We start from the raw sequence: 26,991 nt of genomic DNA on the forward strand, positions 1-26,991 counted from the left end.
AGTCAAACTATTACTCTGGCTGAGTGTCAAAAACGCTCTTATATTATGGGACGGATGGAGTATATGATTATCAGATTATTTATAAAGAAATCAAAGCGGGATCCTCTGATAATGCATCGCCGGATTCAGTTTAGATAAATGCATTAGCAGCACAGCAAAGCAGCGAATGACTGAATATTCACTTAAGGAATTAATAAGAGCAGTTAAGAAGATAGGTAGCTCACCTGCGCCGGCAATATTGCAAACTCGTTCATGCCGCAGTCGATGTAGTAGCAGCTCACCAACAAGTCCTCACCCTGCATCCAGCATTCCTCATCAGCGAACCAACAAGCAAGGGCGCGGTGAGAGGCGGAGACGGGCGGGAGACCTACTTTATCTTCCCGGTGGCTGCACCCCACCACGACCGGAGCGCAGTCACCGCCACCCTTCTCCGGCACGGATCCACCGCTCGTGTGCACTTTCTTTGCCAGCATCGCCAAAGAGAAAACTGAAGGAGAGCAGGAGGCGTAGTGGAGAGCATGGAAGGAGGGGAACGGGGCGAAGTGCGGAGGAAGCGGGTGAGGCGTTGGGGATGGGTACGATGGCCAGGGTGCTCCAACCCTGCTGCTCCTTCCACCATCGCCATCCTCCGGTCTCCTTCTCTGCCGCACCCCTCTTCTCCACTCGACAGAGCATCGGGAGCTGGCGAGGGCGGGGTCGAAGACGTGGGAGCAGGAGAGGGGCGAGTGACAACAGTGACCACGCGTTAGCTCTTCGACGGAAGGAGGAGAGAAGTGGAGGAGAGGAGGCAGCGGCAGCAGGAGAGGAGGAGGCGGCGGCGACAGGAGAGGCGGAGGCGTCTGCGGTTGGTGGCGGATTAGGTCACGGGCTGGCTTCGTTCTGCTCGCTCACTGCGTTGTCTGGCCTTTATATGTTCATCAATGCGTGAAATGACGAAAATGCCCCTGGGAGGACATCGATTTGCACGCGGTGGCACAACGCTATACGGGGCGAATTTACACGCGGCACAGCGCTATACGGGGCGACGTGGATGGCTTCTTCGTGCCTAGCAGTTCTTGAGGGTTTATATGTTCAATGAAGGCAAATCACAATCATTTGGGCATTCCTAGCCGCTGGCCGGCATTCTTTTTCCTCTTTTCTTTTAGATGAGCGGTAAGGAATATAATAACCACAACTACAAGTCTACAAGTGAGGTCGTCACAAAAAAAGAAGTTGAGTATACGTTGTGCTGTGAGAACATGTAATTTTACTCACGGGTCCTGCCTTATCGTCCTACGCATACGTGGTAAAATCGTCTAGGTCCTGTCAAATAACCCAAAAATCCAAGCTATGATCAACAAGTCAAAGAAGAGAGGAGGTAAAAATGACAAGTAGTCAAAGATGACGGCTCAGTGAAAAAAGGCTCAATATTACGGTGTAGAGATAGGTGGCCTAGTCCACCATAGACTATGCACCATCCCTCGTGAAGATAGAAATTACAAGAGCAGCTATAGAGCCCCGGGTGTTCATGTGACCTTGCACATCTCAAGGACACTGTGAATATTGATTAATACAGGAGTAGGTTTGGAGCACATAGACGGCCATGTGCCCCAGAGGAATGTCCACCATGAAATGAGAAACAATTAAGATTAGACTTGTGTGCGAAAGAGCAACCAACTAATTAAGAGCACGACTTGGTTAATCAGAAAGGATTTTAAGAGTGCGCCGAGACGGGGTTTGGGAGCACAACCAACCTCAAACACTCCAACCAACTTCTAAATGTTAGATAATCTTGTTAAAGATGGTTTATTAGTGTTAGCTAAGTTAATTAGCGATCAGGTATTGAAGTACTATGTACTAGTTGGTCTAGTTTCTGTAGTACATGTATGGCTTGGAGTAGTAGTCTGATTGGGATTGGTTAGCCGTGTCCTAGTAGTATATTGTCTACGTGAGTCAAGGTGTAATGCAAGTCCGTTTAGGACTTGTACGTGTGGCCGTGTGCGTTGGGCTGTGTATATATATACATATGCCCCGCGTGAGTTGTACCGAAAAAGAAAACAAAAAATCAATAAATAAAAAAGAAAGGCATGACACGTGCCTTTGGCGAAAGTCTTCGCGTGTGCTTGTGTTTGTCTGTGATTTGATGTGATCGATCCTATGGTCGAATTCCAACAATTGGTATCTAGAGCAAGGTCGATTTGAATCCGTGCTTGCCCCGGGGAGGTGACTTACTAGCGCCTCGGGGCGGGCGATATGGTCGCTGGGTGGTGCAGCAACAAGGAGGAGCGGGCGATGAACTCGCTAGGTGGTGCAGCGATAAGGAGGATCAAGCGATTGTCGGTCGGCGGAGCGACATGGAGGGAGGCGGCAGGATGTCGTCAGCAAGGTGGTAGAAGATGATCGTTGATGGGAGTGGTGGTGCCGAGGTGCGGTGCCGGAAAGTCATCAAGATCGTCGTCTACGAGGTGTCGGATGAGTCGAGGAGTCGTGCGAGTTTGCATGGTCAGTTGTCGTTGCGTATGTGAGTCGTCCTCGTGTCCAAGTGCTCGTCTTGGTGATGATTCGTTGAAGTGGAAGCGGTGTGCACGGTGTTCTGTGAGTCATGTCCATGTCCTCGTGGAGCATCCTGGTAGCGGCCAGCGTGGGTTCGGTGTGATGCCGAAGACGAACGGTGGTAGGTGAAGCCATCGTAAAGCGAGGAGATGTGCGAGCAGTGGAGAGTGGATCTACTGTAAGCAAGTACAGGGAGTATGGTGCGAACTGAGTGCAAGGCAGCGGCCAAGCAATGGCGGTGGCACAACATGGCAGCAAAGGAGAGGCGTTGCATGTTTCCAAGCGGGTTATACTCAGTGTACGGATATGGATATGACAGTTGAAGATCAAGTTCGGCGTATAGTGGGACAGTGACCAGTTAAGTTGAACGACGTGAAGACTGATGATGCGTCCAGTCTTGCACGTTGCACGCGTAGATGCGACCGTGTGGGCTGGTAGTCCGTATCATGCGTCGGAGTTTGGATCAACAAGTTGCGGATATTCAACGAGTCAAGATGAGAAAGAGCATAAAGGAGATGACAGCATCAAGATTAGGAGGAGATTGTTAGATAATCTTGTTAAAGATGGTTTATTAGTGTTAGCTAAGTTAATTAGCGATCAGGTATTGAAGTACTACGTACTAGTTGGTCTAGTTTCTGTAGTACATGTATGGCTTGGAGTAGTAGTCTGATTGGGATTGGTTAGCCGTGTCCTAGTAGTATATTGTCTACGTGAGTCAAGGTGTAATACAAGTCTGTTTAGGACTTGTACGTGTGGCCGTGTGCGTTGGGCTGTGTATATATATACATATGCCCTGCGTGAGTTGTACCGAAAAAGAAAACAAAAAATTAATAAATAAAAAAGAAAGGCACGACATGTGCCTTTGGCGAAAGTTTTCGCGTGTGCTTATGTTCGTCTGTGATTTGATATGATCGATCCTGTGGTCGAATTCCAACACTAAAACCACACAGCGGCCATGGACGCCAAGCTGATGGTGGCCACCGACGGTGGCGAAGTCTACAAGTTGAAGGATGGGCTGAACAAGGAGGATACCATGTCGATGGTTGATGCGACGGCGACGAGTAAGAAGCCTTCCGAAGAGGACCAATCCCCAGCCGGTACCATCAACCCCTTGCTTCTGTTATCGGCGCGCGAGGGCTCCTCGATGGCGCTGAATGTCCTTTTAGAGAGGGAAGACGCAAAACGTCCACCACTGATGATTATTTCTCAAGAATTTCTCGAGTTGGTAGAGGGAGGCAGCAGTGGCCAAGGAAGAACTGCAGTGTCAATTTTTGGTGATGTAGAAGAGGGCGTCGACGACCAGCCTGCTGCTTCACTTGCAGCTGGAGCACTCCTCAAGGGCGTCACTCCTGATGGTGATACTGCACTACATGTGGTCGCGCAGAATCACGAGGATGGCAAACATTTCCTGGAGTATGCCGGCATCATCTACGGAAGGGACAGGGGGCTCCTGTTTGCGAGGAATCACAAGGGTGACACACCCTTGCATTGTGCTGCCCGAGCTGGGAACTCCAAAATGGTTTCTTATCTTGTTGATCTAGCTGCACGCGAGGGTGCCGACACGAAGCTCAGCCTCCTGAGAATGGAAAATAAGCGTCATGAGACGGCCCTGCACGAGGCTGTCCGACACGAAGACGGTACAATTCTAGGTCAGAAGGAGAGAGGAGCTTTGCTTGATGCTACTGACACCGCCGGAGAAAAAAGGAATAAGGATGATGCTGCGGGCGCACCGGAAGAGAAGAATATAGTCAAACTGCTCATGGGTGCTGATCCAGAGTTAGCTAATTATCCTGCGGATGGCGTTTCACCCTTGTATCTAGCCATCTTGCTGGGGAAGAGTACAATTGATTCTGTACGATAAGAGTGGTGGCAATCTCTCCTATTCCGGCGCAGATGGACAAAATGCCCTGCATGTTGGTGTTCTTCCACACAGAGACTCAGGTACTCACTAAATGCATATATATTTTACAACTTCCATGTCTACTCCCTCATTCTAAAACTTGGCGTCCCCTCGAATTTTGAGCCTACCTTTAGCATACATTTGATAAACTATAACTTACTAGTAGACTGCCCGTGCGTTGCTACGGGCATTAAAAAAATATTGGTTGTGGTTATTTTTAACTTTTTACTGGTTCCATATGTTAACATAATGCATGTCAAATTTTACATCTATATAAAAGATAGCTATTAATAGACAATTTTTTTAAAAAAATCCTTACAATAAGAAAATGAAATTTGACTATGTTTACATAGAAAGACTTATCAGATCTGATGCAAAAAATAAGCGTTGATAGCACTTGGATGCCTTTTATGCTTAAGATCGACCGTCTCAGGAATCTGGTCCATTGTTACTATCCATTAATTAAAGACAACACATGGAGGATTTTGAACCCTTCAAACAAATGCTCCAATGTACTACTACAACCAGAAACTTGATTGCATTATGCAATTGCCTAGAAAACTATTACATACAAAATTAGGGACTTAGAACCATACCATTTAGGAACCATGGAAACACAAAATATTTGAGCCCTTCCGCATCTATTATTCATAGCTCACAACATGTTGGACAGACCTCATCTACTTTTCTTGGCTCAAAAGTATCGAGGCCCCTCCGGCTGGGCTCAACTTCTAGGATATTTCTTCTTTGAAGGCCAGGAAAACAGTCATCCGGTATCCAATATGATCAATGGCGATCGCAAATGATACTTATAATTACTTGATGTTTTCATGAACAATATGTAAGTAGTAAAGTATTTATAATCAACATCTTTCATTTACCATCTTCTCATCTCGGGTGCAACTGCAGTAGCTTGATCTAACAACACCCGACTGGAATATAGTCACAGAATGTGCTTTAATTAGAAACACAACAATCAGGTATTACGCAATCACATTGAATGTAATAATTTAAGTTCAACAATAATGAATAACATGATATTGTTTAACAATAGGTCTTGCTCTTAGCATGGTAACCATTCCAATGACCATTGCACACAACTTCAACCTTCTGGATCTCTAACATTACATAGCCCCATGTAAATTGCATACATGTAATCCTTGTAAATATTTTGCCCAATAGGCTTTTAACCAACTGGGTTTTTATGAAAAGGCCAGTTAAGTGAATGATAACATTGTGAGTTGATTCATGGTAAGATCATGCCAACTTTCACAAGTATATCAGCAAGACAACTCCATCTAGGAGATTCTCTAAGGAGAAAATCATATTCTACACATATAGCAAACCTGCATCATATAGCACTACAAATTAATGCTTGACATTCAATTTGAGTTTATATTTTGTTCCATCCATATACATGGTATATAATGTTGCATTTAAATAAGCCAAACTCAGAGCATGAAATTATGCCGTGGATCATGTTCTGTTGAAGAAAAATAACCCCGAGGTTTATTGATCTGATTCAAGTGAAATAAGGAGGGAACAAATGCATGAATGAATCACGTAATATATCATTTCTACAAGGGAACCCATCAGCCTCCTCACTGGCGTCGAGGAATCCCATTTGGCTATTTCCTCCGCCCCAGGCCTCAACATCTTGTATAACATGTCCTCTGTCGCCCTTGACGTCTTCTCCGCCAGCGCCATCGCAAAGCCATGTCAACCATGTTTCACTTCACGCCTCACATATCACAAGTACTATTACTCAACCATGCATATGAGTGAAGTATAGGAATGGATCACTATTACAGTACTATGCACACAACATAATTAGTTTTGCCGAGTGAAAGGGAGGGTTATATCATCCCTATATGCCATTGACAAGACCGCATTGACCACCTCGGGTATGGCTGTTGGGATGATTAACAATGACTCAAAACAGAGAAGGGGAGGCAGATTTGCATTATTGTATTGTTCACTCTCCTGATTAATTGACATATGAGCTACCATGGCCAATCATATAACCACTCGTCAGAAATCCAGCTAAAAGTGTAAAGGAAGGACTACGCTCAAATCTCATTCCTACGAACACTCCAAACATGTACATAAGTGATCATAAATAAGGTCATGACAACATCGAATTAATGCAATACTCCAGGTATTGTCCAAAGGCCCACTAATTTAGTAGCAGCTCGTTCATGGATTTCCCAAACCTGACCCTTTCTACAAATTAATATAGATATTGAAGAGAATCTAGTTGTTACAATCGGTTTAAGCAATATCATAGCTATGTGGAGGTCATTGGCAGCCCTGACACCCCTGCCGGAGTTCAGTGAAGCCCTTGAGCTCCTCCTCCAAAATACCACAAAATATACCAACTTTGAAGATTACCCTTTCTATAGACATAACTAAGTTTTGACTTGCATAGATCTGAACCTGCACAATTCCAAATAAAATCAATGCTTGGGAGATGACTTACCTTCTATATGACTCTGGTAGTTGTCGTTGAGCCTTTCACTACTGATGATGGGATGAGTTGCCTTTTTGTGAGGTGTGTCCCAATTTAAGTTTTGTTCAGAATTGCATGCGAAGTAGATCATAGAAACAAAATCTGTAGTTCTGAATCCTACAATCTTAAGGAAAGTTATTTCGAAGTAATGGACTATATACACAAACTCCAAATCTCTAAGAAATTCCTGTCAGTAAAAGATGCTCTTACACTGTTGGACACTATATCCTTCAAAAACACATACAGGTCTGTGCTAAAAAGACTACAAGTCTTCTCGCATAGCAGCAACTCTATCTTTTCCTTGTTCACCATATACCCATGCAAGAACTCCGCAAAGGTACGCATGCACCTCCCTCTCCAGCAAGAACTTGACCGACTGCCTCTCCTCAGACTTCCTGCACCTCAAGGCCATATCAGAAAAAATAGAGAAACCACATACAACCAGAGTACATGAGTTTATATTTTGTTCCATCCACACACATGGTATATAATATTGCATTTTAAAATCTAAACTACTATAATTATTAGCAGCAAATATTGCATCATAGTAAATTAAATAAGCCAAACTCGGAGCATGAAATTATGCTCTGGGTCATGTTCTACTGAAGAAGAAAAACCCGAGGTTTATAGATCTGATTCAAGTGCAATAAGGAGGGATCAAACGAATGAATGAATCACACAACATCTCAGTGCTACAACGGAACCCATCGGCCTACTTCTCGCTGGCGCCGAGGAACCCCATTTGGCTATTTCCTCCACCCCCGCCCTCAACATCTTCTAAAACATGTCCTCTACCGCCCTTGACGTCTTCTCCTCCAGCGCTGTCACAAAGACATGTCAACCATGTTTCACTTTACACATCACGTATCACAAGTACTACTACTCAACCATGCATATGAGTGAAGTATAGAAATGGATCTCTATTACAGTAATATCTACACAACATAATTAGTTTTGCCGAGTAACACTTGTATATTTGAATTTTTGAGGGTATTACAAATCACTAAAAACTGTGTCAGAAGCTATTAATCAATATTTTGTCTACAATAGACCTACATACCATCTGGAGAACTTTCACGTGGCTGAATTTTTTGATTGGGTATACATTGTTGGCTGACAATCTCCCACGGGATAAAGTTCTCAAAAGTGTTAAACATCATAGTTATTATGGATTTTCTAGATAAAAAGACTATAAGATTGCCATGGCTGACAATCTTCCACGGGCTAAAGCTCTCAAAAGTGTTAAACATCATAGTTATTATGGATTTTCTAGATAAAAAAGATTGTAAGATTGTCATGGCTGACAATCTCCCACGGGCTAAAGCTCTCAAAAGTGTTAAACATCATAGTTATTATGAATTTTCTAGATAAAGGACAATGTATGCAAGTCCAAACTTGTAGACCCTAATGATCTGCTCACAGTGATATAGTAAACAACTGATTTCCAATTCTTCTTTACCAATAATCGGCAACCAACCCATGTATTTAGTTATAAAATTGTTTCTAGAAATATTCATACTAATTCGCTGAGTTCTGAGACACGCAAAAGATACTTTCAACAAGGTTACAATATTAATCAAGATAAATTTATGGCTTCAGATCTAATACTATAGTGGTTCTCTCGCATCGTGCATGTTGTAAGATTTTTTGTTTAGTTAAATAGTGGATAAAAAATCTAAGCCACCCAACCAAATTTGTAAACCGCTTCTACAAAATCGAAACAAAACTTAGTACTTCAATTAGACAATTTCACAATCAAACAAAGCATCAATTAAATAGTGTTAGTCCCAAGTGTATGAATCACTTACAACAAAGCTTGCTAACCCGTCCAGCTACATCATCAATCTCGTATCCAAACTTCTTCGTGGCCTCTGTGTAGCCGCTGGTGATGTCGAGGTTGCCCAATGTTGTCTGTTAGAATGCGGGCCTGCAGGTAATCCATGAACAGGTTGTAGTTCTGCTTGGGATCAATCTTTGGTAAGTGTCAATCCATCTAGTATAAGAGTGTTCTAAACTCATTTATCAAATACCATGCTCTAAACAAACTCATGTGAGAAAATGAATCTAGGAAGTGTAAATTAGTAGCAGTAAGAATTGTAAGAAGCCCTCGGCTCAAACTATAATATAGCTAAAATAATAATTAATTTAAAAGTTGTGATACATATGAATTAAACAACCACTTGATGAAAGATTCAATAGTTGAAACAATACAATTTTCTTTATATGGACATATATTAAACAAAATTTAGGCATTTATAGTTGGAAGACCATATCTCGTTACTTCTGCTGCCACGCCGTTCTCTCTATCAAATTAATATGTGATTGCATCAGAACATAGCAGATATCTTGATCAACTCCTAACAGGATTCAAGTCAACATTGAAATCTGCAGGAAGATCATGGATCAGCAATGTAAGAAAGGAAATAATCATAAAAATAATAATCAAGATGTTGTAATCCCTTGATGTATACGCATGGCGATTACATAATAGTGTAAAAACAGATTGGAACAATACAAACAGAACTGAAAGTTTCCTGTTAAGTTAGGAAATAGAAGCATTGCTCAGCTTGCTAAAATCATGCTTCATTTAACAACATGAGAGCTCAAACTAAGTTCATGTGGCTTTTGCTCAAGAGTGGTCATGAATTGTTCAGCAAAACAAAAAGAAGTGCATATGATTTTACCAGACAGCATGACAACAAGCGCATAGAACACACACACGCTCAGTAATGACAGCAAGCGCACAGTGGCAGGGGCACACCACACACATGCGAAGCAGCAATAGTAACAAGTGCACATCAGCAAGCAAGCATGCACGCTAGCGGCTACAAAAAGCTACACGGTGGCTTGTCTCCCTCAACCTCACCGGCAACCAAATTGACCTCGTCACCTCATGCCCACCCTGTCTCTCCCGCTCTCCCTTCCATCCAACGTTGTCCAGCCTTCCACCTGTCGTTCTCGTATTACTCCGGACCAAGACCATCCTGTCTATCTCCGATCAGCCTCCTTCCTCTCGTCTCCTCTCTCCAATCCCCGCTGCCACCTGCCTTTCTAGCAGATCAGGGCAGAGCAAGGCATCGAGGGATGGTACAAACATGTCTTCCAAGGCATCAAGGTCAGGTCGGCCCCTTCGATGTGACGGCGGTGATGGGTGGAGAAGGGAGACGGTCGACGGCCCGAGAGACAGGGACCGAGAGGAGCGGAGTTTCGTGCGGGGGTGGAGTATTTTTGTGCGTGCGTAGGGGGAAGTGGAGATAAAAAAACGACAAATAAACCATAGGAAAGTGGGATACAGAAAAAACCGGGGAGGCTATCCCACCAAGTGAGACATTAGGAGTAGAGATCCTTATGGTTTTACACTGAGCATGAAGCCATAAACCACAAAAAAACCCGGCATGTTTCTTTTACTAAAAGGAAAACTTAAGTCAGCACATAGCAAGTTGTGGTAAGTGTACTTCATATCCAAGTGGTTTGAGTTAGCTTGATTAGTCAGATGAACATGCTCTAGGCTAGAAGGACATTAGCTAAGAAACTTAATATTAGCAAAGAAAAGATGGATAATCTTACCTGGACTTCTTGCCATGATGACGCCTTTACAGAGAGCACAACAAAGAGTACTACATCAAAAGAGTACTTAATATTAGCGAAGAAAAGATGGATAATCTTACCTGGTTATGTAGTATACTACATCAAACAATGATCACATTCTTTAAAGAAAAATATGTAGTATACTACATCAAACTGCATGAAAATCCCAATCAATATGAGGCAATGTGGTGCGTAACTGAGTGCAGAAACAAGAGTATATTCATTTATATAAAAATAAAATAAATATGCTCTATGAAAATGACTCACACTTGATCTATGATATGGACTTCTGCGCAACATGCTTTATATGAGTCCCCTACTGAATGACCTAAATAAATATACTATAAAAATTTCAGATGTGTCATGAATAGCTCACAAGAACTCGGTACAAGTTAATGCATTGCAAGTGCTTAGAATGCACCCGAAAATATAGTCGATAGAGGAGCAACAACAGACTTGTTTATCAGTGTCTGCATATTGCGATCCTGTTATGAAAAAACATCATCTGACATACAACTTTTGGTGAAACATCATATATTACAACTTACAACAAGGAGCTGTAATTTTTTTCTTTTATTTTTGCGGGGAAGAAGGAACTGTAACTTAAAGAGCATGTCAACGTAGCTACCTAGAAATGCTTTGAATCCATGATTCAGCGCAGTCATCTCATAGATGCAGCAACCTGAAAATTGCAGATGTTTAGCCAAGATAATAATGCGAGCAACACATGCAACGGAATGTTAATTAGATTTGAATACTTGCCTAGCAACCATATGGTGGACTTGGAGCCATATGGAATGTCAGCAAGAAGTTCAGAGAACATGTAATTGGTTCCTACAACCTCAGAGGAGACATAGTGTATCAAATCATAAGGAACTTAATTAGAACATCTACCTATGGGTTGAGCAAGAACAACTTAATTAAGGGCTCTAATAAATCATCAGAAGTCGATACTTTGGGCGGCCCAAAATCACATGTTTCAGACAATATATTCGGAACACAAGATAACCCCGTTAGTTATTTCAACTATTCATAGTGCAATTATTTTTCAAGTATTTTTCCTATCTGGTTTTAGTAGAGCATACTTACCAATCCATATATTTTGGTCATTGGCAAGAAATATATCCGAACAGTGAAAAAAATACAATCCGTGGTGAGTAATTAGCTAGGATTAACTAAACTATGACTTAAGATAAGGCCGCTACTGTTATCACAAGTTCAACAACTAAAAATGCAAAGACGGACTCACTCAATTTATTAGCGATCCAAGCCATCCAACTAAACTGATGAAGTCGGGTAAGTAGAAGCAGCCAGGCTACTTTTGCTCGGGTTCTGAAACTGATGCATGTGCAATACTAAATCATAGAAACCAGTGAAATTTCGTGAACTCGGGATGGATCATGAGATGCTTACCGTTTTTAACCAGGTGCCAGAACCTGAACGCATGGGTGGCAGTGCCGCTGCTATACGAAACATCAGGCGCATACGAGCCAAAGGGGCTGTCCGCGACGCCATCAGGGGACGTCGTGCGACCCTTCTCGCTGCAAGGGTGGAATACGGAGGCACCGCCGCTGCTGATAGTTCAGCGGTGGAGGGCAATGGGAAAGATGGGGTTGGACGGGATTGGGAACATCGATCTGGTGGTGTGCAGAGGAGAGGCACTTCCAGACCTGGCCGACACTACTCTTGTTCCTAGCAGAGCGGGAGATGAGTAGGCCGCCACCGATCCCGTTTCTGGCCTCTTTAGATTTTCCCTCGCACAGCCGATCATGACCGCCTCTCGTTCCCGGTGGCACCATGGAGACTGAATGCAGGAAGACGTGGAACAAGGGGGGGGGGGCGGGGGCAGCATGGCGGCCGGAGGCGACGACTCCTCGCCCGCCTCGGTGGCCTCCGCAGCCACCCTCTCCCGGTTCTTGGCGTGCTCGCAGATCAACGCGATGAGGTACTACTGAAAGAGAAGCGACGAAAGGTGAGAACCATAGTCGGGTTAGGGAAGAAATTGGGGAGGGGGGGGGGGCAAGGAAGAACCATGATGGAGGAGAGCCGGAGGTGGAGGGAGGAGAACGCCCGGCGGCGGCACACTGGGCATGGAGGCAGCGGCGTGGAACCCTAAGCGGGCGAGAGGGATGAGAAAGATGGAGGGTGAGACCGTGAGAGGATGGAGCGTGGGGTGGAGTATCGGCTTTGCGGCACCGGAAATAAGACGAAAAAAAAACAACGAAAAAAACCCAGCGAAAGTGGTGGGGCGAAAAAAAATCATGGTAGGTGAGACGAAAATAAACCCGGAACGGAGACTACCAACTGAGACATTAGGAGTAGAGACTAGAAGAACGCCCGTGCGTTGCAACGGGGCCACATTAACTTTAAGAGTTCAATATTAATCATGTTAATAATACATTTAATATTCTCATACATATCAAGTGACACTGGCGACCTTTTTTTGTCAATTTAGCAACGGGCTCAGTTGCAACGGGCTCTTTATACATATCAGACAACTCGCTACTACTTAAACTACAACTATGGCTACCAATATTTTTTTGTCAATTTAGCTCAGCAATAATGCCTAGCTTAATAGACTGCTTTGCATTCACCCCCTCAGAAGACAGAGAGAACCAATTCAACATGTCAGAAGATTAACAGAAATTTCATTTGTATGGCATGAACATATAGCAGGAGCACCAACACATAGATCAGCAGAGAGCAGAGCACAGCATGCACACACTCGGGCCATCTATATCATACACACACAGCAACGCACACACGCATCACGCTGGCATACACATACAGAAAAGCAGGCACACACGCATCATGCGCATTGGCCGGTGCGACGCACACAGAGCAAGTACGTACGCACGGAGAGCAAGTTAGCAAGCACGCACGCGTCCAACCCCACCGCTGCATGCGCTGGCAGAAGGTGAGGCAGCAAGGGAGACTGCACATTGAAGCTGTCCATGCAAGGCTGGAGGTGCTGGGCCGGCGACGGCGGTGTCGGGACGGCGCTTGATTCGTTCCCAGTGGCGTGGAGCTTGGGGCGGCAACGCGGCGATAGCTAGTGCTCGGGGATGGGGGTTTGGGGCGGGGGCAGTCGACTCGATGGCTGGCGAAGTTAACGGGCTCGGGCGGCTGGAAATTCGGCGGGTGGCGGCGACACAGCGCGAGGATGGGACAGGCGGAAAACCTAGCGGGCGTTCAACTACCAATACCCACGCCTTTTTTAGGGGAATTGCTTGTGAAAATAACGTGCGATGATGACTTAGCAAGCGGATCCCCTTAAAAAAGACATAGCGAGCAGATTCCCTTAAAACTGGTAGGAATGGATACGATTGATGATGTTGATAAATAGTGGTGAATGTTGGCCTAATTTACTATCATCATGCATGGAAATGAATCATCAAGAAAAAGAATACTTCCTATTACTACACTCATAGGAAGCTTCCTAATCTCTACTACCAAACAGTTTCTGCCCAAACAAGGAAGGAAAGTTATGGGCGTGATTCGGAAGGAAACAAACGTTATGAAGATTAATTAATTTAGATTTGATCTTTAGAGATTGATTGTGATTGATTCTTTTACATAAAGACATTACTAAATAATTTGCGTCGGTATGGAAACGAATCATCAAGAAAAAGAATACTTCCTATTACTACACTCATAGGAAGCTTCCTAATCTCTGCTACCAAACAGTTTTTGCCCAAACAAGGAAGGAAAGTTATGGACGTGATTCGGAAGGAAACAAACATTATGAAGATTAATTAATTTAGATTTAATCTTTAGAGATTGATTGTGATTGATTCTTTTACATAAAGACATTACTAAATAATTTGCGTCAGTATGGAAAGTTCTGATCCGTTCAGTTTTTTTCGTTGTGTGAGAGGGTGAAGTGAAAATAAACCGATGAAGTGGGGGAGGCAACGAAAAAAATCTACGACGGTTAACCTACGAAAAAAACCGGACGAAAGTGGTGGGACGAAAAAAAACCTGGAAGCGAGACTACCAACTGCTCCATTAGGAGTAGAGATTATTATTATTAGAGAATTAGAGATTAGAGATTATTTGTTTCCTAAAGAAAATTGCATCAATGAGAGAGAACCGTTGATTTGGCTAATTAAGGTAGGAAAGAATCTATTATTTGTTTCCTAAAGCAAATTGCATTAATGAGAGAGATCCGTTGATTTGGCTAAGGTAGGAAAGAATCTATTATTTATCTCCTAAAGCAAATTGCATTAATGAGAGAGATCCGTTGATTTGGCCAAGGTAGGAAAGAATATATTATTTATTTCCTAAAGCAAATTGCATTAATGAGAGAGATCCGTTGATTTGACTAAGGTAGGAAATAATCTATTATTTGTCTCCTAAAGCAAATTGCATTAATGAGAGAGATCCGTTGATTTGGCTAAGGTAGGAAAGAATCTATTATTTGTTTGCTAAAGCAAATTGCATTAATGGGAGAGATCCGTTGATTTGGCTAAGGTAGGAAAAAATCTATTATTTGTTTGCTAAAGCAAATTGCATTAATGAGAGAGAACCGTTGATTTGGCTAAGGTAGGAAAGAATCTATTATTTGTTTCCTAAAGCAAATTGCATTAATGAGAGAGATCCGTTGATTTGGCTAAGGTAGGAAAGAATCTATTATTTGTTTCCTAAAGCAAATTGCATTAATGAAAGAGATTCGTTGATTTGGCGAAGATAGGAAAGTTAGATCCGTGATCTTTTGTAATTAGGAAAGTGTTGAAAATAAACTGTACCAGAGTATCAACTCCTCCATTAGGTTTTTTTCGCTGGTTAATTTTCGTAGGTTTTTTTCGCTTGATTGTCTTGGGTGCGATCGGAGGTTAGGCCCTGGAGTGCGTGGGGCGGGTGGGGGCTTCGGTACGCGGTTTTTTCGGTTCGTGACGGTTCAGTGTGAGGTGGGACGAGGTACCAAAAAAACCATGAAAGGTGGGACGAAATAAAACCTGAAAGCGAGACTACCAACTGCTCCATTAAAAGTAGAGATATGCCATAAATTTTTTCAAATGAAAACCTATTTTGAATATGAAACAAATGGAATAGTATCCTCGATCAAAGGAATGTTCAGAAAAAAGGAAATATACTAGAAAATCCAAGAAAACTTAGTCATAAATATATTGCAACATATTTCGCATTTTGTAACGGGTACTCTCAAAAGAGATAGGAACTCTTCGTTTGCTTTTGCTCTGAAAGAGAAATGAAACATTTTTAGTTTTACCGCATGAGGATTTGCGCTTCATTTTCATCATCTCACATATCTCTGTAAAGGTGTCGAGATGCATGCAACCAGGCATCATAAGTAGGGGGGGGGGGGGCAAAATTGTGCTTTTAGCATAAAGTAGATATAGTTCTCTACACTTACGTATTTGTTGTTGTTGATGGTGTCTATGTTGCACGGATACTTGGATACGTATCGGATACACGATATCAGGATACGTCCGATGCGCCAATTTTCTAAAAACATGGATGCAGGGATACATTTATATATAGATATTACATGTATTAATTATTAAAAATATGAAAATAAAGAGTGAACTGCATCCTAGGTTCTCGAACTATTTCGAAGGTGTCATGTAGGTCCTCAAACTATGAAAAGTGTCATCTACGTCCTCAAAATCCTTGAAGTGTAATAGTTGAAGGACCTACGTAACACCTTTGAAATAGTTTGAGGACCAGGATGACACACATATTGCAATTTGATGACCTGGATGGTGATTTTCATAGTTCGAGGATCTACGTGAAACCTCTGAAATAGTCCGAGGACCTATGATGCACTTCTCTAAAAAAAAGAAGCTTCTAGCTCAGAGCATGCCTCAATAGATTACCCCCTTTCTTTTCTTGCACTTGGTCCACTTACATTAATTGGCAGTGGGATTTCCCTAGGCTTGCTGCTCCATGAGTGCATCAACTCTCTCTTGCTCACCTTTCAATTGAACAAGAACATTAATAGTCATGTTTTGACATGAACTCATGCCTATGTTGGGAATCTTCAAAAGGTGCGCTTTTACTATATATTGAGGGGATTTCATGTCGAACGAGAGGTTTCAGGTATCCAAAACGTATTGCAACAGTATCCAGATGTATCAAACATTTTTTTAAATCAAAACATCGAGGGATACTTACGAGATACGTATCGTGTTGTATCGGGGCAGTATCCGGCTGGATACACGCGCTTTCTGAAGTATCTCCGCAACGTAGGATGTTGTTATCCTCATCGTCTTGATATAAGAACATGGTTAAATTAACGCCCAATTCTACGAAATGTTATTCAGATTAAGATAATTCCTACTTTGTTTCACTAACACAAAATGGGTATTCTTGACAGTGATGATAGAGTTCCTAGTGCATTGGAACAAAAGCCTTACTACACAGGTGGACAAAGATGGGAGAACGCCGCTTCACTTTGCTTCATCGTTGTCTTTTGGGACTGCCTCGTGTCTGCAACTTGAGCTCCTCAGCAGACCTCCTTGGTGTCGTTTTGTATGGATTTCCCGGACCTCTACATCGATGCTCAAGATAGTATTCGAAGCGAACCCCACCGTACTGTATCAAGCAGACAATAATGGATCTTTTCCCATACATTTGGCTGCCTCTGCAGGTGCGAAAGATGCCATATGGTTTTTCCATGGCAAGTATCCAAATTGTGTTGGGTTGCGCAATGCTAACGGAAGAACATTCCTTCATGTTGCTGTCGAGAAAGAAATACGGGACATAGTGTTCTATGTATGTGAAACTCCATCTTTAGTTTGGATTTTGAATATGCAAGACAATGATGGAAACACTGCACTGCACTTGGCTATCCAAGCTCGGAACTTTAGGATGTTCTGTGCTCTATTTGGGAATCCAGAGGTGAATCTGAATATAACAAATAACCAGGGGGAAACTCCCTTTGATCTATCCATCAGTAAGCTTTCATTCAGATTGAATTATATAGAGGTAATACCCTGTTTTAGTTTCAAGTTTGCCCCTTGAATAAAATAAATAATTTATGACACATTGCTTCATTTGGTACTCATATAATCCTTCTTGTTTTTATTTCAGAACTCTCAGAATAAAATATACCACGCTTTGAGGTCAGTTGGGGCAAACTATGGTGTCGCTCGCTGGGATAAAGCTGAGGAACCGTTCCGTCGGCCGCCAAAGCCAGAGGAGGAGGACCAAGAATCACGGAGGCTGAAAGATGCAACACAAACGTGTGTTGTTGCTTCAGTCCTAATAGCAACTGGCCTACAATGCAACTTTTGCCATCCCTGGAGGTTACAGAAACGATGATCATATAAGTGGAGTCACGCCAACATATGCTGGGAGTTTTGTTTTTGACGCTTTCATGATGGCCACCACATTAGCTTTTATATGCTCTTCACTAGCTACCGTTGGCTTCACGTTTCCTGCAAATCCAATGGTTAACTTGGTCACCCGTAAAGTCTACTTAGTCTTATCTGTGCTTTCCTTCTCGAGCTCATTCATATTCATGTCGATTTCATTTGCACTGGGTGTGTATATGGTGCTAGGTCCATATGCTCGTAATACTGCCGTTGCAGTCTGTGTCCTTGCTCCTACCGTATGGTTAGGTACATATATGGATGCTATTTCTAAATTTGTTATTCTTGCACAACCATTATGCATTAGAAAGGGGTTATTCAAAGGAATGGTAGAATTACTAAGGATGTACACGCTCATAATGACCACTACACTTTGGCCCATCATAGTTACCTTTGGTTGGGCTGCGGTGGCAAGGATCCACCGTCACCGCTAAATCCTTTTCCTTTTTCTTTTTGTAAGGAGGGTTGGTAAGCATGTTCTTGTACGGAACTAATGTTATGGAAGTATTTTGATGTAAGACATTATCTCTAATCTAATACTATAATGCATCAGTTTTGAAATTGGATTTACACTCCACTCTTGATTCCCGCCAAGTAACACAAACTCACTTTTAGCCGTTGATTTCACCACGTATCCCCTTATCCACCATTCATCAGCCCTTAGCTCCACCGAATCGGACGGCTGCAATTAGTTGGATCCGTCACCACTCCCTCCCCGCGCTGTCTCCCGCGCGCTCGCGCGTTTGGAAGCTGCTCGCACCTTCCTGATAGCTCCATGGCCCACGATGTTTGGAATAATTTAATTGAAAGAGAGCCCCGCACGCGCTCTGCTGGACCGGAAAAGACTGCATACCTTCAAGCTTCATCCCGATTTCAAAAGGAAAAAACAAAAAGCTTCATCCCGAGCTAGCACAAGGCTATCATCCTGCCACAACTCCATCCCCGTTGTCTTGTCTCCCATTGCCTGTATCTCCCTGCTCACATCTTGCTAAAATTCCATTTCCATCTGCTTGCAGAGTACCTCAATTCTTTGACGACCTTGCTATTGAGATCGCAGGGCTTGGTTGTTATGAAGTGTGCCACTCTTGCGCCCCGTCTCCGTTCATTCAGATTCGCACGTCTTCGTCTCTTCGCTCTCTCCAGCCGCGCCGTACACCGGCAAGCCCGCCATGTACAATACACATTCTCTGTGCGGACGGACGGCCAACAACACGGGAGAAAAGCACAGGTGAGTTGCTCCTTCTCTACATTACCCTTTTTTTTTTCTGTTGATGGTTATGAGTTTGGAGAATTCCTTTATGTCAGATTGCTTCATGTCATTAGGATTAGCTGGTTATACCTTGTTGATGTTCTTGGCTCTTTCTTTGCGTGCAAGGTGTTTGTGTTTTTGTCTAAGCCAGTGTAAGTTGCAGATTCTGTACGTAGACTACAAAAGCTACTATGTTTTGAGATAAGTGTGTCACGAAAGATTATTTGATTATTTTTCTTGATTTTTTTTATGACTCCACTATTTTATTTGGGCCATTTCATTGTTCACATTTAAAATATTTATTTTGGTAGAAATATGATTGACACTCATTACTGATGGACATCAACTGCGATAATTAATTCATACTCCCTCCGTTCCAAATTACTTGTCGTGGTTTTAGTTCACGACAAGTAATTTGCAACAGAGGGAGTATTTTCTGTTTACCCATGAAGAAATGATTGTTGGCTAAAGAGCATAACCCCCCCCCCCCCCATGCCTTGTTTACCAATCTTTTCTTGTGTGCGTCTCATTAAGCTGATGATTGTAGATCAATATCGTCACCTAACTGAACAAACCGGTGCTGTACCAACGGATCCTTCTCAACGCAAACGTAACCGTGATTGGGTTAGGTATATGCAGATGACACCACAACAGAGAGAAGCTTATTTGAAAAGGAATCGTGAGTACAAACGAATCAAGCGAGGTGACCGTGCAATTAGTAAGACTGCAACCCGTAAGAGGGGAGACCAGTATGAATACCAATGATAACACACACTTGCCAACTGAATCTTCTATGACGACAGAAGGTACTTTGTTGTGTGATGATAAGTAAAATAATCATCTTCAATATACATGATTAGGTGGTGACATTAGTCTGTAATTTGTGTGCCAGGGAAAGAAATAGCAGTGACTATGTTACAAGAACAAGAAAGCCTTCCATTTTCAGGTTCTATGACACACAGTTCAGGGGTCCATCAAAGTAGGTGTCTGACAAAAAGGAAACGAGGTTGACAAAAATATATTAATTCAGTACTAATACATTTCTGTTTACTAACATTATAGTCTAATTTGTTTGTTGTAATGTCAAAAACAGTGACAACAGTCAATAGTTATGATGTGTCTGCATCTGACCAAAGCATCCTTGCTCAGCCAAACATGTGCCACCCAAAAAAGGGTACTCGGCTGAAGATCAGTCCATCTGGAATTTCTGTATCTCCTATTGCTTCATAAGACCAAGTTGTAATTGATGCGCAAACAAATAACAGTGGATGTAAGCGGCGACACCGCACTAGCTGGTATTCCCAATTGGAACCTTAACAAAAAGAAGCATATTTACAGAGGCCGTGAGTATAAAAGAAGAAGAAAGTCTCAAGACGCAAGTTGCAGCCATGCACAAGATACATCTGATGGGGCAATTAGTAGTAATGTACAAAATACAGTTGGATATACTCATGTGCAACTACAAGATCATACCAGCCGTCAACATGAAGATCTCATCTACCTGCGAAAGGATTCTTTTCCTGCCATTCAAGGTAATCTCGGTACCAACTAGCATTTATCTATTATATTGGTCCATATAAAACATTGTGTGACGTATATGATGATTCGACAATCAACAGATATCATTGGGGAAACAGGAGAAATGCTTGGATATAATGATGACCCTGATGAAGAAATTCGTATGTTTAGCGGGCATGGTAAGTATTACTGTACTTAATCGACAATATTACTTTTAAATATGATTTGTATTTCTAATCTAGCCTAATAAAAATGCAGGTTTTGAATTTCAGTCGTATTTAGAAAAATAATAATGCCCAAAGTTGCATTCAGGCGGATCCATATGATCATATATATCAAAATTTATCCACTGATTATCATCTTCTAGATCCAGTTCCTGACTGTAGGCATTGCAATGCAAAAAGGTTCCAGTATGAGAAACCAACGTTTTGTTGCATGGGTGGAAAAGTTAAAATAGTAACTCCACCAGTCCCTGATGAATTACGTCGACTGTACAGCAGCCAAGATCCAGATGCGAAGTATTTCCGGGATAACATACGTTACTTCAATTCTCACTTCTCCTTTACATCTCTTGGTGTTGTCTTGGATCAACGTTTTTGCAATAACAGATCTAGAGTTTACACATTCCGCGCACAAGGTCAAATTTATCATCGAATTGACCAATTAGTGCCAAAGGATGATGGGCCCAAGCATCTACAACTTTACTTTTATGACACTGATGCAGATTTACAGCAAAGATTTCGCCATTCACCTAACCTTGATAAAGATCTCATCAGAAAATTGTTGGGCATACTCTCATCTAATCCTTATGTCCATATCTTTAGAAGTCTCGGCTCCATTTCAAACCTTTGCGAGTATAGGATTGAGCTCAACACAAATATTGCTTTAGACCAGAGAGTATATAATGCTCTAACACCATCACAGGTGGCAGCAATTTGGGTCGAGGGAAGCGATCCTCGAGGTCATTTTGATAGAAGTATCATGATTTATGGTGTATCAGACCGTCCACAATATATAAAAGCATACCATGATCCACCATCATATCCGTTGTTTTTCCCAAACGGAGAGGTCGGATGGAACTTGGATCTGCCCAGATTAAGTCGACATGCTAGGAAAATAATAGACAATTAAGCAAATGATTTTGATATAGAAGGTAAGTTTCCATCATACATTAATTGGTTACATGCTCAAAGTTTTAGTTTCTAGAACTATTTAATAATCATATATTATTTTGGATTCTGTAGGAATGCTGGAGAATAGTTCTGGTTCTTGCATCTCACCAGGAGAATATTATTGTTTCATGCTGCAAATTAGATCCGGGAAGTTTAACATCTTACTCTTTGGAAGGCGATTGACTCAACAATATATAGTTGATATGTACATTAAGATTTGTTGGATAAACAACAACTAGTTTCTCATGATATGCGTCTGTCCTGAAGCTTCAGAACCTGGCTTGTCATTTTTCTGTGTAAGACTTATTGACCCTAGCTTGTCATATTATTTAGAAATAAAAGTATAGATCTATGCACTGTACGTCCAGAAACCTCATTAAGATTTGTTTCATCTGCTTCTGAAGCATATGCATAAGTTGCACAACTAGACAAGTTAATGCTGAACGATGCCACTTTCCACTGAACCCGACTTTTGGAAATGACTATTCTGGGCCATGTTTTTCCTCCAATATGTATAAAACTATTCTGGGCCATTCGGATGCTATTCCAGCACTGAATTCGATTTTGCAATCTTGCTGCCAAGATAAACACAAAATCTTATTCTGGTTGTTAGTTGTTACCGGTGTTTGTCTCTGAAAAATTATGTTTGACCACTACTATATAATACCTCCCATATTGAGCGTATCCGCCATCGCCTAACAAACGCGTGCCGTCCAGTGCCGTACTCGCTGCATCTTTGGCATCACGGACATGTTTGCTTTCCGTTGGCATTCTCGTGGTGCTGACATCTGATGACACTGTGTGCTTGCGCTCAAAGGTTGGTTGTTGTGAGTTTGTTCATCATCTTGGTTCGGAGGTCGAGAGAGCAATGCAATCTATCTTGGTTTTTACTAAATCCGAGTTGCCTAAGATTTTCTTCTGTATAAGTCGACGTACTAAGCCGTTGTATATTTCAGCATTGGGATGGCTCAAGACGTCGACTTAGACAAAAGTTTTTCTTAGTATTAAATGGATAGTATTTTCTCGTGAAATATGCATAGCCAATTGCACTTTTTTCTACTTTCGAGAACCAATTTAACATTTTTTGCGAATTGACAAATATTACAAGTGCAATGTTTTGGATCATAGATCGGAAAAACTACTCCCTCCGTCCCAAAATATAAGAACGTGTTCGACACTAGCATAGTGTCAAAAACATTCTTATATTTTGGGACGGAAGGAGTAGTACAAAGTAACTCTTTTAACTATGAATTACAATGGAATCTCTTAGAAATGTCTACTACATGGCATCAATCTTTGTAACACGAATACTGTCAAGGCTTTAGTTAAGAAAATGCAAACAGATCGGAGTAGCGGTACTTTCACTGTACCTGCATGAACTTAACTTTTTTTTTTTTGATGCTGCATGAACTTAACTTTTTTTTTGAGGCAAACTCGCAAAGCTTTTTATTAAAACGTCACCTCTACAGGGATGAAGGTAAGGTCTCCTGGGTGGCCTACCTAAACATGGCGGCCGGTCCCGAGAGTTAAAGCATGCTTTGCTAGTTTATGGGCCTCGGTATTCGAGGTTCTAAACTAATGACTAAAAACACATGAAATAAAATCACTGAGTGCTGTTTGATCTCCTTCACCACTGCTCCATACGCCGATGATGTCCCTCTGTGTAAGGCTTCAACAGCTAGCTTGCAATCCGATGCCACAGATATTTTTTGGATCTAGAGATCATCCGCCAGGGCTAGAGCTTCTCTGATTGCGAGGCATTCCAACACTTCCGGCTCGTCAATGTTTCGGAACACGACAACAGACGCACCCTAATAAGCTCCTGAGATGTCCCTGCAGATGACTGCTACAGCACCGTACCCTCCAGCTCTGGGAGTTGCCGCATCAATGTTTAGCTTGGCATGCTCCACACATGGTGGCAGCCAATTTGCCAGTCTGGGCTGAGTCGCTGGGCGTGTCCTGGTGGCCGGCTTGAATATCAACTTCAAGTCACTCATATAGCTGCTGATAAAAGAATGCGTGGAGAGAGGGGTCTGAAACACCCCTTCATGTATCAGTTTCCGGCGAGCATGCCAAATTGCCCAGAGGGTAACAATCATAGTGGTGAACTCCTGCTGAGGCAGCGACTCATGCATAGCAAACAACCATCCCTTGGCACTGTCATCCATGTTCATGCACATATGTTCTGCTAGATCAGTACTTGCGAGGGCCCAAACACTTCTTAACATTGTGCAGTCTAGCATGGAATGACGCCAATTATCTGCCGCTCCACAAATGGCACACTCATGGGACTGAGCCATATTTCGGTGGTGCAGGATATCATTCATTGGGAGGGAATGTTGTGCAAGACGCCATGTAAAAACCTTCAACTTCGACGGCACTTGCATGCCCCAGATGGAAGACCACCCCCTGCGTTCACCAGTATTGCTGGACATGTCCTCTATACCCTCGAGCCAAGCCTCTCTGCCAGTCTTTATTCGAAAAATCATGTTATAAGCCGACCGGACCGAGAACAAGCCCCTTGGGTCTTCGGCCCAAGCCCCAAAATCATCGACTTGTCGTGTGCATATTGGTATCTTGAGTATAGCCTTAGCATCCACTAGTATAAAAACTTGTCGCACAAAGTCCTCCTTCCACTCTGCTGTACTGTGATCAATCAGCTCATAAACTGTCTGCGGGGGCCGCAACTAGTGAAGAAACAGGCCTATAAAAACCTTCCCTTGGAATCCGGTTCTGAGTCCATATATATGTTGATGAGCCATCTCCTATCCGACGAATAATTCCTTGCTTCATAATGTTCCGCCCATCGATGACAGCCCGCCAAATTTGAGAAGGTCGGGACCCTAACTCCGCGTCGAGGATTGATGTGTCTGGGTAGTAGATTGCCTTTAGCATACGTGCACTGAGGGAGTCAGGATATTCTAGCAGTTGCCACGCCTGCCTGGATAAGAGTGCAAGGTTAAATATCTCCATATCCCGAAAACCCAAACCACCAAGGCATTTAGGTCTTGTGATTACATCCCAAGACACCCAACATGGTCGTATTTTTCCTTCTTTACTTCCCCGCCAAAACTGACGAATCATTGACGTGATGCTTTCACATAACCCCCTGGATAGCATGAAACAAGACATAGAGAAAACTGGGATGGCTTGCGCTACTGATTTAATAAGCACCTCTTTTCCTGCAGCAGATAGAAGTTTCTCCGTCCATCCCTTGATTTTCTCCCGGACTCTATCTCGGAGATACTTGAAGGTGCCACTCTTAGATTGCCCAACCTCAGTTGGCAGGCCCAGATATTTCTCACTTTGTAAGTGCATCTAGTGGCCCTTAGTGACTTTGGTGTATTGAAGACTTATAGGTTAAGGGACTGATGCGTTTGTGAGTGTACACAGGTCTATAAGTCTATAAGGAGTTTGATATTTACAGAGAAAGTCGACCCCTAAAAATGAAGTTCTTCGACTAAAGATTTTGGATTTCTGAAGACTTTGAAAGTGAAGAAATTGGTGTGATCCTGAAGACGTGGTATTCATTCGAGGAACATGAAGCATGAAGACTTTTGTTTTTGTAGTTTCATTTTCTCTTTCTTGAGTCATAGGAAACACTGTACTGTTAAAGGGGGTCGAGAAAATACTAAGGAAAAATTTCCAGGTGATGCTCAACTCAAATCCTACACCTACCAATCCCTTCGAGTGAAGCCATTGAAAATCTCACACAGTTCAGTCAATTTCTTCAGTGACAGAGACAAAGTTCTTCTGGTCTCTGAGAAATTTGTTCTGGCTGAGGAGTTAGGAATTCGCCAGTGCGGATTGCCTACACAGTGAGGAATATGATAGCCCTGAGGAATTTGATACTCAAAATTCTGACCGTTGCTACGCTATGTGCCAGCTGTCCCAAAATATCTACCCACCTAACGGTCATATCATTGAAGGACATTTATGTCTTATCATGTCGGGCTGCTCCCTAGGCTATAAATTGCCGCCCCCTACAACCACTAGCTGGTTGGCTGCTCCGAGAGAAACTGACACTTGTCATTTAAGAGCATCCCATCCTCCGAGGACTTTGAATGAAAATCATCAAGTGAGGAAAACCCAAACACCTACAAACCCAAAATGATTGAGCATCACTGAAGAGATTAATCCTGCGTAGATCGGACGCTAGTTACCTTTGAAAACTGTGCATCTTCCAGACGGTTAGGCGTCATGGTCTAGAGCATCCAAGAGAAAATTGTGGATCACCGAGTGACCGAGTCTGTGAAGGTTTGAAAGTCACCTGAAGGCTTTCAAAATCTCCATAATGATGTACATGATTGAGCATGTGTCAAATGCCTTCTTAAAGTCTAGTTTTAGCAGCACTATTTTTTTGTTTGATTGCTTGCATTGATGAATATAATCATAACACCAAGCTAAACAATCATGTATGTGTGGTTGGTCGGTTAGCACATAGAAACTTGAACGAAGAATGCAGATTGTGGCCTACATAGGTGGCATCTAAAAGATGGTGGATCGTGTGCTGAGTTCGTGGTTAATGGTAGGCAGGTATGGTTTCCTCTCCCGACGTCTTAGTCGTGCGGGGAGCTAGATCTGGAGTTCGATGGCATGTCCATGGTGTTACCCTTGTCTAATTCGTTTAATGGCAATGGCTTCGCCTTTGGTGAGCCACCTTGGAGCTCCGCAAAGCTACATATCAGCGATGGAGCTGCATCGAGCCCGTTGAGGAGGTGATCCTTCATTTTTTTCCTTTGGTGGATGCTGTTGTGGTGCCGAGACAGGTGACGAGCATTGGTACCAGGGAATTTTTCGGTCTCGATTGTATTTCTCTTCTTTTTTTCAAACCATGCAGGAGTGCTGCATGTATATATTAATAGATAGGACAGAAAGAGAACACAATATAAGGTACAAACGACCATAATTCGGAAAAAAAAAACCAGGCCAGCGACAACTAGTAGCCGGAGAGCCTACCCTGCCGCATATGGGATCCTAAGCCTACCATAACTCGCTACGACCCAAAAGCGAGCATCCGTCTTGATCTGGTCTATGCATGATACACTGGATGGGTGTGAAAATCCCATCGAAAACCCTTATGTTCCTCTCTTTCCATATGGACCAGACTATCAAGATCACAAGAGTGTTGAGCGCTTTTCTCTTATCCCCTTGTAGCCTTGGTCTTGCACTAGCCCAACCACTCATCC

At 42.7% G+C, this 26,991-nt stretch overlaps 1 protein-coding gene and 1 pseudogene across 1 annotated transcript; one reads left to right on the top strand and one right to left on the bottom strand.

Moving 5' to 3' along the window:
* Positions 1–31: 31 nt before the first annotated feature.
* On the bottom strand, positions 32–2,667 carry LOC123101539 (uncharacterized). Its single transcript, XM_044522942.1, has 3 exons — positions 2,567–2,667; positions 372–879; positions 32–296 (listed from the first exon to the last, which is right to left on the bottom strand). Exons 1-3 carry the CDS (start codon positions 2,665–2,667, stop codon positions 204–206), a joined length of 702 nt encoding a protein of 233 aa, XP_044378877.1. The 3' UTR covers positions 32–203.
* Positions 2,039–18,297, top strand: LOC123107649 (ankyrin repeat-containing protein At2g01680-like; annotated as a pseudogene).
* Positions 18,298–26,991: the final 8,694 nt, after the last annotated feature.

This window comes from Triticum aestivum, chromosome 5A (assembly GCF_018294505.1).
Source record: "Triticum aestivum cultivar Chinese Spring chromosome 5A, IWGSC CS RefSeq v2.1, whole genome shotgun sequence".
Lineage (NCBI taxonomy): Eukaryota > Viridiplantae > Streptophyta > Magnoliopsida > Poales > Poaceae > Triticum > Triticum aestivum.